Here is a 17,252-nt window from a genome sequence, read left to right as displayed (position 1 = left end):
TAAAAGCCTTGGTGATGTACAATGTGTTTACTTCCTAAATATCTTAAGTCTCCCTTAAGCTCTACTTCATGTGACATTGAACTTCACAACACTTGTATTCTGCAGTTAAGCCTCTTGCTGCGAGTTCAGAACTATTAGAAGTATTTGATTGATTTTTAATATTGATTTGTAAGCCTCGTCTCGGCCAAGGTGACAGATAACATCTTTCGACTGCAAGATCATTTCCAACCCGAGTAGAGTGGCTGAAAACATGGATTCTGCACCACACTGTTGTCCTCTCTCCTCGAAGCAGACCCTGTTTTAATGAGGATTAAAGCGTAAAGCATTCACTATGAACACTGTTTTCTTCTCATTATCTCTTTTCCTTCAAGGCAGGGAACCCTACTGTGGTCTCCTCTGAGCTGTCGGCTGGGTTGAATTCATTATTTATGCAATTAGAAACAGGGTAACATGAGGTGCACAGTGCCATTATGTGTCTGCATGTTTGAGTGATGTTATATGGCAGAATTTTGGATTGACTCTCTGGCTTTGCGCTCACGTCTCTCTGCAGTCACGCGTGCGTCATACGAGGGCAAGTGGTGACGTCCGATGGAACGCCACTGGTGGGAGTGAACATCAGCTTCATCAACAACCCTGCCTACGGTTACACCATCACCAGGCAGGATGGCAGGTAGGATGCCCTTTGTAAACGCTCACAAAATATTTGTCCCCAGCGTGCTGTTTACACCTTATCGAGGTGGTCGAGATCAGCTCTTTTTATTTTAGAGCAATACAATTGTACCTTGTAAAATACTCAATATCTTATATTATCATTATGGAAAGAGACATAAAACCAGGTTATGTACTTGGCAATCCTCCTGATACCACGGGTGTGCACCAGGGCTTTACATTAACTTTTTTGCTCACCGGCCACTGCGGCTAGTGGTTTTCCCGAGTCACTAGCCATTCAGCCTTTTCATTAGCCACAATTTTGTTGCCAGGAAATCGCAGTTTTTTCTTCACCACGATACGTTAAAGTTCGGAAGATCTAGATTTAATTATGAATGGCAGCGTATAATGTATCTCTACAGTAGCACTCAAGTATTCAGTGCTGTTAAGGTAGCTCCCTATATGAAAACATGCAACCAGTTCAGACAAAAATATAAACAGAGTATTCTGTTTATTGAACTCAAATTCAAGCCCCTTACAATATGAAATATCATATAATATGAAAAATCACATTCAGTACAACTGAACTGATTCTAGTCTTAAAAGTCCAATTCAAAACATTTATCACTGAAAAACATTTGATGTTTTGATATGCAAGTATTATGTGTATTATCAAGTATTATTATGTATATTATGTATTATCTATTAATAGTGTGTGTGTGTGTGTGTGTGTGTGTGTGTGTGTGTGTGTGTGTGTGTGTGTGTGTGAGAACATGTGTAGAGAGAGACATTAAATGTCCTCATTACATTCATCATCAGATGAGTCTGAATGGTCCATGAAAAATGGTCTTCGTGACCCGAGGCTTTCAGCATGCTGTAAGTTGATAGCTGGGGCGGATCAACTTCTTTCCAATCGCGTGAACGTTTCTAAACAGCAGCTCCATCCTCTCCAGCTCAGCCGACTTCATGACAGCCAGGGACTGAAAGCAATGCTGTCCTGTAGTGAACCAGCCGTCTCCTCCTGTTTTGATGTTATAGTACCGATGTGTGCATTTGACTTTTCGTGGTCCTTTATAGTTTCAAGTTTAAAATTACTGGTGCCTGTCTTTGCCAGACTTTCTACAGTCTTTGCAGTACGTGGTATTTTCGGTTTTGCTATGAACTACCCAATCTCACCCGAACTTCCATTTGTCATTGAACTGTTTTATCTTCCTAGTAGCGTCTTGTTCATCTGCATGGCCGCAGCCAGCTATGAGACCCCCGCGGTCCGGACCTCAGTCATTTTTAAGAGCTGAAAATACATTTGTACGCTACATATTCAACTGGATAAAAAAATAAAGAATAATATTAAAATGTCTCCGTAAAAAGTGCATTGTTAATTATGTTAAACGTTGATTCTGTCTTCTGTGTCTGTTTCGTGCGCGCGGCTCTGAGACCAAGAACACAAAAGCGAATGAGCGTGCGACTGGGGGGAGGAACGTAGTGCAAGAGACACGGGGTTTCCATGGTAACCATCAGCGCACTTTCATCAAGCTGTTCAATTGACATTTTCGAAGCAGCGCAGTTGTAGCCTACCTTGTTTTTGATTTTAAAAATACAACCCCAATTCCAGAAAAGTTGGGACAAAGTACAAATTGTAAATAAAAACGGAATGCAATGATGTGGAAGTTTCAAAATTCCATATTTTATTCAGAATAGAACATAGATGACATATCAAATGTTTAAACTGAGAAAATGCATCATTTAAAGAGAAAAATTAGGTGATTTTAAATTTCATGACAACAACACATCTCAAAAAAGTTGGGACAAAGCCATGTTTACCACTGTGGGACATCCCCTTTTCTCTTTACAACAGTTTGTAAACGTCTGGGGACTGAGGAGACAAGTTGCTTAAGTTTAGGGATAGGAATGTTAACCCATCCTTGTCTAATGGAGGATTCTAGTTGCTCAACTGTCTTAGGTCTTTTTTGTCATATCTTCTGTTTTATGATGCGCCAAATGTTTTCTATGGGTGAAAGATCTGGACTGCAGGCTGGCCTGTTCAGTACCTGGACCCTTCTTCTACGCAGCCATGATGCTGTAATTGATGCAGTATGTGGTTTGGCATTGTCATGTTGGAAAATGCAAGGTCTTCCCTGAAAGAGACGTCGTCTGGATGGGAGCATATGTTGCTCTAGAACCTGGATATACCTTTCAGCATTGGTGGTGTCTTTCCAGATGTGTAAGCTGCCCATGCCACATGCACTAATGCAACCCCATACCATCAGAGATGCAGGCTTCTGAACTGAGCGCTGATAACAACTTGGGTCGCCCTTCTCCTCTTTAGTCCGAATGACACGGCGTCCCTAATTTCCATAAAGAACTTCAAATTTTGATTCGTCTGACCACAGAACAGTTTTCCACTTTGCGACAGTCCATTTTAAATGAGCCTTGGCCCAGAGAAGACGTCTGCGCTTCTGGATCATGTTTAGATACGGCTTCTTCTTTGAACTATAGAGTGTTAGCTGGCGACGGCGGAGGGCACGGTGAATTGTGTTCACAGATAATGTTCTCTGGAAATATTCCTGAGCCCATTTTGTGATTTCCAATACAGAAGCATGCCTGTATGTGATGCAGTGCCGTCTAAGGGCCCGAAGATCACGGGCACCCAGTATGGTTTTCCGGCCTTGACCCTTACGCACAGAGATTCTTCCAGATTCTCTGAATCTTTTGATGATGATATGCACTGTAGATGATATGTTCAAACTCTTTGCAATTTTACACTGTTGAACTCCTTTCTGATATTGCTCCACTATTTGTCGGCGCAGAATTAGGGGGATTGGTGATCCTCTTCCCATCTTTACTTCTGAGAGCCGCTGCCACTCCAAGATGCTCTTTTTCAGTGGCGTGCACAGACATTTTGGGGGGCAAGTGCTCTGGGGGGAAAAAAGGGCACTTTTTTGCGCATGTGGAACACCTTATTATAAAAGTCTGGGATTTAACCCTCCTCTTGTGTTCAGGTCGCCACTGACCCGTTTTAGTTTTTAAAGGTGTAAAACAACCACTTAATTTATTACATCAAGGCTTTTTGACTTTGCCAGGAATCTCTAGTTGAACAAAATAGAAAAAGAAATTTTTGTTTTCCTAAATCTGAAAATGGTCTAGCAAAAAATATAATACTTATGTGCAGTTGTTTCTGTATGCAACGGGCTACTTCACGACAAAATAATTACAGCTTGGGCTTAGAGGGCAAACAATACATTTTCACTCGATTCATGTGTTACCTGGCTGGTGGGGCAGGGGAAGAGCTGACTGACTGCCCGATGTGTTGTCTGCGCTACGACAAGGCCGTGGCTTCCAGGATGCTATGCTGCTGCAACCTCACATTGAATGCACTGCACGCTTGTTCACGTGACAGAGCAAGAGAGACAGAGGTCCGGTGTGTGTGCGGAGGGGGCACACATCGGGACATTATTTTCACACACGCTTTTAATGCCGCGGCTTTTCTAAAAGATCATGTCGACATTGGCCTCAGTAAACTGTAAAAAAAAAATTCAAAAGGGCACTTTTTTGGACAGAGGGCAGATGGGCAGGTGCTTGAGCACCACCTCGTGTCTATCTGTGCACGCCACTGCTCTTTTTATACCCAGTCATGTTAATGACCTATTGCCAATTGACCTAATGAGTTGCAATTTGGTCCTCCAGCTGTTCTTTTTTTGTACCTTTAACTTTTCCAGCCTCTTATTGCCCCTGTCCCAACTTTTTTGAGATGTGTTGCTGTCATGAAATTTCAAATGAGCCAATTTTTGGCATGAAATTTCAAAATGTCTCACTTTCGACATTTGATATGTTGTCTATGTTCTATTGTGAATACAATATCAGTTTTTGAGATTTGTAAATTATTGCATTCCGTTTTTATTTACAATTTGTACTTTGTCCCAACTTTTTTGGAATCGGGGTTGTAAATCATTCGATAAGCCAAAGCAATAGAGTGGAAAGTTTCAGTTTGTTTGCCTTGGATAACTTTGCCTCAGACATGGTGGTGGAAACTGATTTTTTTTTCCCAGAATGTTTTTTTTTTTTTGGTGTAGGTGTAACGGATGCCAGATTGTTAATGTATCTTAGTTCCATAGGCTACATGGTTTGGGTATCTTTTGTCCTCATTGCTTGGGCCAGATCAAACCATTAAACAAGCTTAAATTATTCTTACTCTTGCCACATACATGATTTTTTTTTTTTCAAAACTGATGATATTCAGGCGGCACGGTGGTGTAGTGGTTAGCGCTGTCGCCTCACAGCAAGAAGGTCCTGGGTTCGAGCCCCATGGCCGGCGAGGGCCTTTCTGTGCGGAGTTTGCATGTTCTCCACATGTCCGCGTGGGTTTCCTCCGGGTGCTCCGGTTTCCCCCACAGTCCAAAGACATGCAGGTTAGGTTAACTGGTGACTCTAAATTGACCGTAGGTGTGAATGTGAATGGTTGTCTGTGTCTATGTGTCAGCCCTGTGATGACCTGGCGACTTGTCCAGGGTGTACCCCGCCTTTCGCCCATAGTCAGCTGGGATAGGCTCCAGCTTGCCTGCGACCCTGTAGAAGGATAAAGCGGCTAGAGATAATGAGATGAGATGATGATATTCAATTCAAACACCATTAAAAGTAATTTCAGGAATAGAGCTCTTGTGTGATGTGTAATTCACCCCGCTCATTTAAATATGTCGAGCATTTTTCGGCGTGCGCTTTGCACATTATGGACCTCGGTGATTTTAAAATGCTGCCTCCGGCCCTGCACATCTCTGCCCCTTTTTCCCTGAGCAGCAGGGTTTGAAACTCCAACTATATGCTGCCACATAGTGCGCTTGTCAGTCGTCAGCAACTTTGTTGCTTCGTTCATTAACCGCAGGTTACCGTATCACTGATTTTATCTGAGCCGTTCTAAACAATTCTAACATGTTGTCAGAATGTTTATGCAGGTGCTCATGGGAGTTGTAGGCGCATAATATTACATTGCATAAATATCTTATGACAAATTATTATGGCATGCTCCAAAAAAATTAAGAAAAAAATCTGAGTCCTGGGCGGCACGGTGGTGTAGTGGTTAGCGCTGTCGCCTCACAGCAAGAAGGTCCTGGGTTCGAGCCCCGGGGCCGGCGAGGGCCTTTCTGTGTGGAGTTTGCATGTTCTCCCCGTGTCCGCGTGGGTTTCCTCCGGGTGCTCCGGTTTCCCCCACAGTCCAAAGACATGCAGGTTAGGTTAACTGGTGACTCTAAATTGACCGTAGGTGTGAATGTGAGTGTGAATGGTTGTCTGTGTCTATGTGTCAGCCCTGTGATGACCTGGCGACTTGTCCAAGGTGTACCCCGCCTTTCGCCCGTAGTCAGCTGGGATAGGCTCCAGCTTGCCTGCGACCCTGTAGAAGGATAAAGCGGCTAGAGATAATGAGATGAGATGAGATCTGAGTCCTCGTTTCCAATTTACAAGTCCGAATGCAGTTAATGCATGAGTCCGAGTCCAAATCTGAATCATCAGTGCCCAAGTCCAAGTCAAGTCACGAGCCCTTAAAATTAGGGCACGAGTCGGACTCGAGTACCACAAGCCTGTCTCCACCGATAAACCCATGAACACTTAGCAAATTCTTATTATACTCATATTGTATTCAAAGAACGAATATATTATTAACTATAATTTTTTTGGGCTTGACATTGTTCCTGTCTTAATACTCGTTCCTTGATTAATTGGATTTCTCGGTGCTTTCGTCTCGCATCTCCATTTTAATACACATCATAAAAAAAGCATCTTTTCCGCTTGCTTTTCCACCCACCCAGTAACTAATTTGCATTTTGTTTTCTTGTGCTTTCTACATTTTAGTTATATAACTAGCTCATCCTTCTCATCGTTATATAACCATGCATTTTCCGCCTCTTTCTAAGTGTTATTACTGTTTGTTTTATTCATTTGCTTTATTTAAATTACGATTGATTGATTTTTTTTTTTTTACATCAGATAACTACTGCTTTGTACATGGCTTTGTTCTTTGATGTGTCTACACAGCTTCTCTGAGTACCCTCAAAAGCACTTAGAAATAAAATATTATTTAAATATGATATTAGTATAAATATGATGAATTCTCCTGACACTGTGGGAGCGTCAGTAAACTATATGCTTTAAGGTGTAACCCAAACAGTTTCTGTGGTACTCCAGGTTCTGTCAACAGGAGTAAAAGCAAGTGACCTGTACCACCATGATTCAATCCAATCAGAGCAAGGAGGCGTCTCTACCTACCTGCTCACCCCCTTTTACACTAGTATTCAGGTGTTCTAGCCAAGGCACTGCGTATAAATGTATTCCAGGGGTATGGTGTTGGAGGGAACACCAAGGGCTAGGCTGAATTTTTCAAAGCAGCTAACTGTTAGGTTAGATTATATTCTGTCTGTTTTGATATTTATTTATTTATTTAATTGTAGTGTATACACAGCATGTCAAAAGACCACCTTGTATTTTTTTTTTTTTTTTGGAAACTTTCTGAGTAATATGTGGGCGGCATGGTGGTGTAGTGGTTAGCACTGTCACCTCACAGCAAGAAGGTTCTGGGTTCGAGCCCAGTGGCCGACGAGGGCCTTTCTGTGTTGAGTTTGTATGTTCTCCTAGTTTCTGCGGGGGTTTCCTCCGGGTGCTCCGGTTTCCCCCACAGTCCAAAGACATGCAGGTTAGGTTAACTGGTGGCTCTAAATTGACCGTAGGTGCGAATGTGAGTGTGAATGGTTGTCTGTGTCTATGTGTCAGCCCTGCGATGACCTGGCGACTTGTCCAGGGTGTACCCCGCCCTTCGCCCATAGTCAGCTGGGATAGGCTCCAGCTTGCCTGCGACCCTGTACAGGATAAGCGGTTATGGATAATGAATGGATGAGTAATATGTGATGTTCAGCACCCCCAAACACACCTCAAAGCTGTTTAGTTTAATGGCTTTGTCACAAATTTGCAATTAAATACAGAGAAACTAAGATAACAAAAAACAGTCACATGCATCTAACAGAGAAAACTAAATGGAGAGGTGTGACAGGGGAAAGGAACAGAACTTTCGTCCCAATTGTGACCTAACCCCTACTTATTATGAGGATAAGCTCTACTATCTAAAAACTACAGAAATACTATTAGGAGATAGGAAAATATATACATTACTTTAACGAGGCAGTAATTAACGGTAGAGGCAAAAATATTCATCACTAATTCAGGTCGGGCGGCACGGTGGTGTAGTGGTTAGCGCTGTCGCCTCACAGCAAGAAGGTCCTGGGTTCGAGCCCCGGGGCCAGCGAGGGCCTTTCTGTGTGGAGTTTGCATGTTCTCCCCGTGTCCGCGTGGGTTTCCTCCGGGTGCTCCGGTTTCCCCCACAGTCCAAAGACATGCAGGTTAGGTTAACTGGTGACTCTAAATTGACCGTAGGTGTGAATGTGAGTGTGAATGGTTGTCTGTGTCTATGTGTCAGCCCTGTGATGACCTGGCGACTTGTCCAGGGTGTACCCCGCCTTTCACCCATAGTCAGCTGGGATAGACTCCAGCTTGCCTGCGACCCTGTAGAACAGGATAAAGCGGCTAGAGATAATGAGATGAGACTAATTCAGGTCAGTTACCACACTGAGAAAATGTCAGAAGACACCAATAGGTTACATGTTCTCAGTGTTGCATTTACAAATAGAAAAAAAATGACTCTATGGTGTCTATATTTACTTAAATATATGATTTGTCTGATTAATTTCTAGCCTGGAGGACTGGACATGCCTCGCTCCGATACATAAATATTCATTTGGCTGGTCCTAAACAAACTAAGTGTATTGATTGCTTTAGTACTCGATACTGTGTAGGAGATATTGGGAGGGTATTGACACACTGATGTCTGTAATAAAATGTTCTGTCTGGTCACTGACCTGAATCCAAGCGAGTTTCTCCGGAAGGTTTCGGATAAAAGGTTTCGAGAGAGAGAGACATGTCCAAACCATTCCATAAACCTCAGCTGTTATAGCTGCTTTTCCTCAAAGTGCCTACTTAGCTTTTAAAGGTATAATTAGCGATTTTAATGAAAGTAGCTGTTTGGAAACTTTACATACAAATAAACACAGCCTCGCCCTTCCGTGTTCCCTCCGAAGCTATGTCCCGAACAGATGGATGTGTCCTGTCTAGGCAACAATTACTAGAAACATTACTGTGCAAGTGGTGGAACGTTTTGAATTGGTATTGTAGACAGGAAAGTAGAGACGTCTCCTTGTCCTGATTGGTTGGATGGTGGTGGTCCATATCATTATAGAACCTGTTAGTAGAAAAGTTTTAACTCGGAGTGGATATTTTATTGACCGCTGACATAATATGAGGAAAACCTCACCAAATATTTCAAACAAAAAGTGTACAAAAATCACTGATTGCACCTTTAAGTTATACTGATAAAGTTAAAGAAACTCTTTATTTATTAAAATTAATTTGTGAATTTTTCATTGAACAGTAGTCCATGTAGAATTGAATTTGCTTACACACACGCGCACGCACACATGTATACTGTATACAAATGCAACTCTATCTTGAACCCTGTCCAATACCCCACACTGAAACACACCCTTTAATCCCAGCATCCCTCCCTCTTCAAATCTTTCCTGTTTCATTCAGCACCACACTCCTCTGATCTGTTCTTTATCTTCTTTCATGACATTCTTTACTCTCAGTTGAGATGTCGTCCTCCTGCTAGCTCTCTAAATCTCTACATCTTCTCCTTACCGCCTTCAGCTGATAATTTTCTCCTTGCTACTGTTATTGCTTTGCCTACATCCCACACATTTACTCTCTTCCCTCCTCGACTGTCTTCCTCTTTCTCTCTTCCGTTCACACTCTAGCTTTACTCTGTCTTCTTTCTTCATCACATTCCAACTGTAAATGCTGTCTCTCTCACTGCTCTATTTTTCCTATCCTTCACCCTCTCTCTCTCTCTCTCTCTTGTGTAAATACTGCCTCTCTCCCACTGCTCTGTAGTCAAGCCTAGTGAAACATGCTCAGCATGGCGTGAAATCACAAACGCACCTGTTCAGCCACTTAGAAATGGAGGAAGGTTGCTTTCACTCATTTTTATGATGTGTTCTTCATTCTCGAAGCACTTCTACTTCCTCCTGGTCTCCTCCCTCTAGGCCTCTACTGAAATACTTTCTCTGACTCAATCAAAATTCACACTGACCAAAGCAGTTCATTCATTATGATTTAATCTCTCATGCATCACTGGTAAGGGAAGTGACCAAAAAAAAAAAAAAAAGCCCAAACAAGCTTACACTCAGCCTTGAAAAATCAATCTCTTTCATATTTCCCATGTAACACTGATCTGCTCTCGTCTGAAATCATAGATATTGCTCACTGGAGGAAATCACCCATGTGGTTAACTACAGTACATTTCTTTAACATGTCTTTATGTGACAGATTGAAATAAATAAACAATAGTTTTCACATTAAAAAGGGAGCTCAGTAACTAATCTGTTTTTAGTAGCATAAAAGAAAGTTAGAAATTTAGCTAGCTAGCACAAAAACAAAAAGCAGCTAAATAATTAGCTGGCTAGTTAGCTAGCTGCATTTTTTAAATTCGCCTCATGGTTAGAGAAGCAGCTTTCGGGCCAAAAGGTTGCTGGTTTGATTCCCTGGACCAGCAGGAATGGCTGAGGTGCCCTTGAGCATGGTACCTAACCCCCAACTCTTCCCCAGGCTGCTCTGGGTATGTTGTACAGTGGTGCTTGAAAGTTTGTGAACCCTTTAGAATTTTCTATATTTCTGTATAAATAGGACCTAAAACATCATCAGATTTTCACACAAGTCTTAAAAGTAGATAAAGAGAACCCAGTTAAACAAATGAGACAAAATATTGTACTTGGTTGTTTATTTATTGAGGAAAATGATCCATTATTACATATCTGTGAGTGGCAAAAGTATGTGAACCTCTAGGATTAGCAGTTAATTTGAAGGTGAAATTAGAGTCAGGCGTTTTCAATCAATGGGATGACAATCAGGTGTGAGTGGGCACCCTGTTTTATTTAAAGAGCAGGGATCTATCAAAGTCTGATTTCCACAACACATGTTTGTGGAAGTGTATAATGGCATGAACAAAGGAGATTTCTGGGGAGCTCAGAAAAAGCGTTGTTGATGCTCATCAGGCTGGAAAAGGTTACAAAACCATCTCTAAAGAGTTTGGACTCCACCAATCCACAGTCAGACAGATTGTGTACAAATGGAGGAAATTCAAGACCATTGTTACCCTCTCCAGGAGTGGTCGACCAACAAAGATCACTCCAAGAGCAAGGCATAATAGTCAGCGAGGTCACAAAGGACCCCAGAGTAACTTCTAAGCAACTGAAGGCCTCTCTCACATTGGCTAATGTTCATGTTCATGAGTCCACCATCAGGAGAACACTGAACAACATTGGTGTGCATGGCAGGGTTGCAAGGAGAAAGCCACTGCTCTCCAAAAAGAGCATTGCTGCTTGTCTGCAGTTTGCTAAAGATCATGTGGACAAGCCAGAAGGCTATTGGAAAAATGTTTTGTGGACGGATGAGACCAAAATAGAACTTTTTGGTTTAAATGAGAAGCATTAAGTTCGGAGAAAGTAAAAACACTGCATTCCAGCATAAGAACCTTATCCCATCTGTGAAACATGGTGGTGGTAGTATCATGGTTTGGGCCTGTTTTGCTGTATCTGGGCCAGGACAGCTTGCCATCATTGATGGAACAATGAATTCTGAATTATACCAGTGAATTCTAAAGGAAAATGTCAGGACATCTGTCCATGAACTGAATCTCAAGAGAAGGTGGGTCATGCAGCAAGACAACGACCCTAAGCACACAAGTCATTCTACCAAAGAATGGTTAAAGAAGAATAAAGTTACTGTTTTGGAATGGCCAAGTCAAAGTCCTGACCTTAATCCAATCGAAATGTTGTGGAAGGACCTGAAGCGAGCAGTTCATGTGAGGAAACCCACCAGCATCCCAGAGTTGAAGCTGTTCTGTACAGAGGAATGGGCTAAAATTCCTCCAAGCTGGTGTGCAGGACTGATCAACAGTTACCGGAAACGTTTAGTTGCAGTTATTGCTGCACAAGGGGGTCACACCAGATACTGAAAGCAAATGTTCACATACTTTTGCCACTCACAGATATGTAATACTGGATCATGTTCCTCAATAAATAAATGGCCAAGTATAATATTTTTGTCTCATTTGTTTAACTGGGTTCTCTTTATCTACTTTTAGGACTTGGGTGAAAATCTGATGATGTTTTAGGTCATATTTATACAGAAATATAGAAAATTCTAAAGGGTTCACAAACTTTCAAGCACCACTGTATGTTGCTCTGGATGAGAGCGTCTGCTAAATGCCTGTAATGTAATGTAATGTAAATTCGGGTATTATTCTAGCTGTTGGATAATACAGAAGGTAAACGTTACCGACATAACCTACCAAAACTTATGAGCTGACAACAGATGAAACAAAATCACCGACCACTTTAGATTAGATTAGATTAGATTAGATTAGATTAGATTAGATTAGATTAGATTAGATATACTTTAATCATCCCAGAGGGAAATTCCATTGTTTCAGCAGCCTTAAAAACATATACAACAAACACACATACAATACACATAAATAAATAAGCACAAATACATTCAACCACAAAACACAGCCAGAGGTGAGGTAGCTGTCAAGACACACATATCCAAGTAGCAAGTGAGACTGTAACTGCTTAGTGAGGCATAAAACAGTACTATGCATCAACATTTTAGATTAAAAAATAAGTCATCTCTCTCTGCTCAGAGAGGAGTCATTATAAAGTGCTATTGCTGTGGGTAAGAAAGTCCTCTTATATCTGTCCCGACTGCAACTGAGCTGACGAAGCCGCCAACTGAAAACACTTTTTTGCTTTGCCAGTGTACTGTGTAGAGGATGTGATGCATTGTCCATAATGTTTAACAATTTCTGTAACATTCTCCTCTCCACCACCAACTCTAGAGGTTCCAAAGTAGTCCCCAGCACAGAGCCTGCTTTTCCAATCAGCTTGTTTAGTCTGTTAGAATCACTTGCCCTGATACTGCTACCCCAGCAGATGACAGCAAAGAAAATTGCACTTGCCACCACAGACTGATAAAAATTTGTAGCAACTTAGTACACACATTAAAAGACCTCAGTTTCCTCAAGAAATAGAGCCTGCTTTGACCCTTCTTGTAGACAGCTTCAGTATTTCATTTCCAGTCCAATTTATTGTCAATATGCACCCCCAGATATTTATAGTTCTGTACCACCTCTACCTCCTTGCCCAGAATGGTGATGGTGTTTGGCTTGGCCCTGTTTTTTCTAAAATCCACCACCATCTCTTTAGTCTTAGCCACGTTCAAGAGCAGGTGGTTGTTACCACACCACTCCACAAAGCGGTCCACCATCTGCCGATACTCTGTTTCCTTTCCCCCCCGACACACCCCACTAATGCAGAATCATCTGAGAACTTCTGCAGATGACAAGACTCTGAGCTGTATTGAAAGTCAGAGGTGTAGAGTGTGAAGAGGAAAGGGGATAGAACAGTCCCCTGAGGTGCTCCTGTACTGCTGGTCACCCGCTCAGACACACAGCCCCCAAGCCGCACAAACTGTGGCCTATCTGAGAGGTAGTCCATAATCCAGGAGGTGATGGTTGTGTCCACCTGCATCCTCTGCAGCTTCTCACCCAGCAGTCCAGGCTGAATTGTGTTAAATGCACTGGAGAAATCAAAAAACATGATTCTCACAGTGCTGCCTGCTCTGTCCAGGTGAGAGTGAACTCTCTGGAGCAGGTATATGATGGCGTCCTCCACCCCCACCTTGGGACAGTAGGCAAACTGTAGGGGGTCCAGGGAGGAGGTCACCTGTGGTCTTAGATGGGCCAAGACCAGTCTCTCCAGCACCTTCATGATGTGTGATATCAAGGCAACTGGTCTGTAGTCATTGAGGACCGATGGAGAAGGCTTCTTTGGAACTGGAACAAGGCAAGATGTTTTCCACAGCACAGGCACCTTCCCCTGCCCAAGGCTGAGGTTGAACAGGTGCTGTAGGATCCAGCACAGCTGGTCTGCACAGGATTTCAGGACCCTGGGACTGATGCCATCTGGACCCGCGGCCTTGTTCAGGTGAAGTTTTGCCAGCTGCCTTTTCACCTGGTTGCTGGTGACTGACAGACAGGTGGGAGGGCTGGAGGAGGGGGAGGAGGAGGAGGAGGAAGAGGAGGCAGCACTGTGGGCTGAGGAACTGAGGACAGTGGGGCTTGTGGAGCTTGGAGAGACGGGGGAGGTAGATGGGGACCCCGCACTGAATCTGTTGTAAAACATGTTCAGCTCGTTGGCCCTGCTAGGGCCACCCTCTGCCTGATTCCCCTTCCCCTTAAAGCCAGTGATGGCCTTCATCCCACTCGACACGTCTCTCATGTTGTTCTGCTGGAGCTTGTTTTCCAGCTTCCTCCTGTATGCCTCTTTGCTCTCCTTCAGCCTCACCTTAAGCTCCCTCTGCACACTCCTGAGTGCCTCTCGGTCACCATCCCTGAAAGCTTTTTTCTTCTTGTTTGGTAATGCTTTCAGGTCGCTTGTGACCCAAAGCTTGTTGTTGGCAAATCACCTTACTGTCCTTGTGGGTACTATGCTATCCACACAGAAGGAGATGTACTCTGTAATGCAGTTAGTCATGGAGTCGATGTCATTTCCATGAGGTTCACAGAGCACATCCCAATCTGTGACCTCGAAACACCCCTGCAAGATTTCAATGGCTTCCGGTGTCCAGCGCCTCACTGCCTTTGTGGACACTGGTTGCCGCTGCACCATGGGTGTGTAGGTGGGAGTGAGCAAGACCAGGTTGTGATCTGATCTGCCCGGGGGGGGAGAACGCTAGAGCTATATGCATCCTTCACATTTGCATATAATAAGTCCAGTATTTTATTTTCTCTAGTAGGGCAGTCTACATATTGTTGAAAAATTGGAAGAGTTGCAGAGAGAGAGAGAGAGAGACGTGATTAAAATCCCCTGAAATTACTATTAATGCATTTGGATACTGAGTGAGTAGTCTGGCAGTGACAGAGTTGATGACATCACATGCAACATCAGCATCAGCTGACGGCGGAACATACTGTCCGTTACCACCGCTACTACACAGGTGTACTCCCTCGGTAAATAGAAAGGACGCAAACTCACTGCTAAAAGTTCGATGTTCGAATTGCAAACACGCTCCTTCACCGTGATATGCCCAGGATTACACCATCTGTTGTTCACAAGCACCGCGACTCCCCCTCCTTTCTTCTTACCGCTCAGCCTGCAATCCTGGTCAGCCCGCACCGTGGAGAAGCCATGAACAGAGATGTTGGAGGCCGGAATATACTCCTGCAGCCACGTCTCGGTAAAACACGTGACTGCATTCACGGTACTTTCGCTGTGTTCGTGTCAATGCCGCAAGTTCATCCACCGTGTTTGCCAATGACCTCACATTCCCCATGACGATTGATGGAATAAAAGGTTTAAATCTCCTTCTCCTGGCTCTTCGTAATACAGTACACCGGCCCTGCACCCCCAGCGTCTCCTTCTCAAGTCCCTGGGGATTTGATGCCTTGATCCCGACAGTAGTGGTGGTTTGGAGAGCGCTATCAGCTGGTCCCGAAGGTAAACAATACTGCCCGCTTTGACATTATCTCCCATGTATGTTATAAAAACAATAAAAAAGTATAAAAATCGCACAAGCCACTTAGTATCCGTAATATCTTGCACTGCTAAGGACGTAGCATAAAGCATACCGGTATAAACGCAACATGAAACGCAACTCAAAAACACTCGACAAACTCCACACAGAGCGAGAGCTGCTGCAACAGGCTGCCATCAGCACGGCGCCATTTTCACTGAAAATTCAAAGACTAGGAACTTGTTCTTGATTCTAAGATCCCTGTTCTTGGCTGCAGGAGTGGAATCCAATGTCGTCTTCTGCTGTTGTATGCTGAGATGCTTTTCTGATCACCACAGTTGTAAATAGTTGCTATGAGTTGCTGTATCCTTCCTGGCAGCTCAAACCAATTTGGCCATTTTCCTCTGACCTCTCTTATCAACAAGGTGTTTCCACCCACAGAACTGTTGCTCACTCAGTGTTTTTTGCACCATTCTGTGTAAACTCTAGAGACTGTTGTGTGTGAAAACCCCAGGAGGAGATCAACCGTTTCTGAAATACTCAAACCAGTCCATCTGGCTCAAACCAACACCCATGCCACAGTGAAAGTCACACTTTGAGATCACAATTTTTTTCCCATTCTGGTGTTTGAAGTGAACATTAACTGAAGCTCTTGATTTGTATCCGCATGATTTGATGCATTGTGCTGCTGTCAGGGGATCGGCTGATTCGAGACCTGCATCAAACAGCAGGTGGATGGGTGTACCTAATAAAGTGTCCGGTGAGTGTATATACACTGCAAAAAAATGATATCTTAGCAAGTGAAAATATCTTGAAAATAGTTGAAACTATCTTGCATTTCCCATTAGAAGAATGCAAGACAGCAATTCTGAGATTATTAAACCTAGTTCTAGATTGCAACCAACTTATTCTAAGACGTCTTATCAAGTAAAAATATCTGTCCATGCAGCAAGATCATTTCACTAGTATTAAGTAATTTTCTCCTCAAATTCAGTTTTTGCAGTGTACACATACACAATTAATATTTATTATATTTACCTGCACATAATATTCTGGTTTTTGCCCTTATTTGGAAAAAGACAATATTCCTACTAAGCTGTTTACATGGCTAATGAAAATAAATATTCCCGTTTCCATGCAGCCGTACGTACTCCGATTGTCTAGTTGGTTTGTGTACAACACACAGAGCTGACCGTAAACAGACAATGGGCAGGGCATCACAAACTGCCATAAAAACCCAAATGTGCTGTGTACATGTCCAAAGAATGCTCCTAAAACCTGAATAATATCAGCATATTCCACATCTTAATCGGAAAATGCTAAATTCAGAATAAAGCCAAATTCGCATCTCATCTCATTATCTCTAGCCGCTTTATCCTTCTATAGGGTCGCAGGCAAGCTGGAGCCTATCCCAGCTGACTACGGGCGAAAGGCGGGGTACACCCTGGACAAGTCGCCAGGTCATCACAGGGCTGACACATAGACACAGACAACCATTCACACTCACATTCACACCTACGCTCAATTTAGAGTCACCAGTTAACCTAACCTGCATGTCTTTGGACTGTGGGGGAAACCAGAGCACCCGGAGGAAACCCACGCGGACACGGGGAGAACATGCAAACTCCACACAGAAAGGCCCTCGCCGGCCACGGGGCTCGAACCCAGGACCTTCTTGCTGTGAGGCGACAGCGCTAACCACTACACCACCGTGCCGCCTAAAGCCAAATTCTGAATATCCAAATTAAATATAGTGTTTACATGACCTGTATGAAGTTCCGAATACTGAAATAATCAGAATAATAGTGAAATATTAGTGTGCTAAGACTAATTAATACATACTGATTGAGGTTAATTCTAAATCAATTGCATTTGTGCATTTCATGGTTTCACCTGAAAATCATGTCCATTGTGATGTTATTCATGTCATATCATGC

At 43.1% G+C, this 17,252-nt stretch overlaps 1 protein-coding gene across 4 annotated transcripts in view; it reads left to right on the top strand.

The window, feature by feature from the left end:
* Nucleotides 1-17,252, top strand: part of tenm4 (teneurin transmembrane protein 4) — a 353,388-nt gene that overhangs the window by 225,955 nt on the left and 110,181 nt on the right. For all 4 annotated transcript variants that reach the window (XM_060944153.1, XM_060944154.1, XM_060944151.1 and 1 more), the window contains one exon: nucleotides 551-670. In XM_060944153.1, the coding sequence (XP_060800136.1) occupies nucleotides 551-670 (120 nt within the window). The remainder of the gene's footprint in view (nucleotides 1-550; nucleotides 671-17,252) is intronic.

The sequence above is a fragment of the Neoarius graeffei genome, chromosome 17 (genome assembly GCF_027579695.1).
Source record: "Neoarius graeffei isolate fNeoGra1 chromosome 17, fNeoGra1.pri, whole genome shotgun sequence".
NCBI lineage: Eukaryota > Metazoa > Chordata > Actinopteri > Siluriformes > Ariidae > Neoarius > Neoarius graeffei.
Note: the sequence above shows the minus strand (reverse complement) of the source record. Positions and strands in the feature narration are given on the sequence as shown.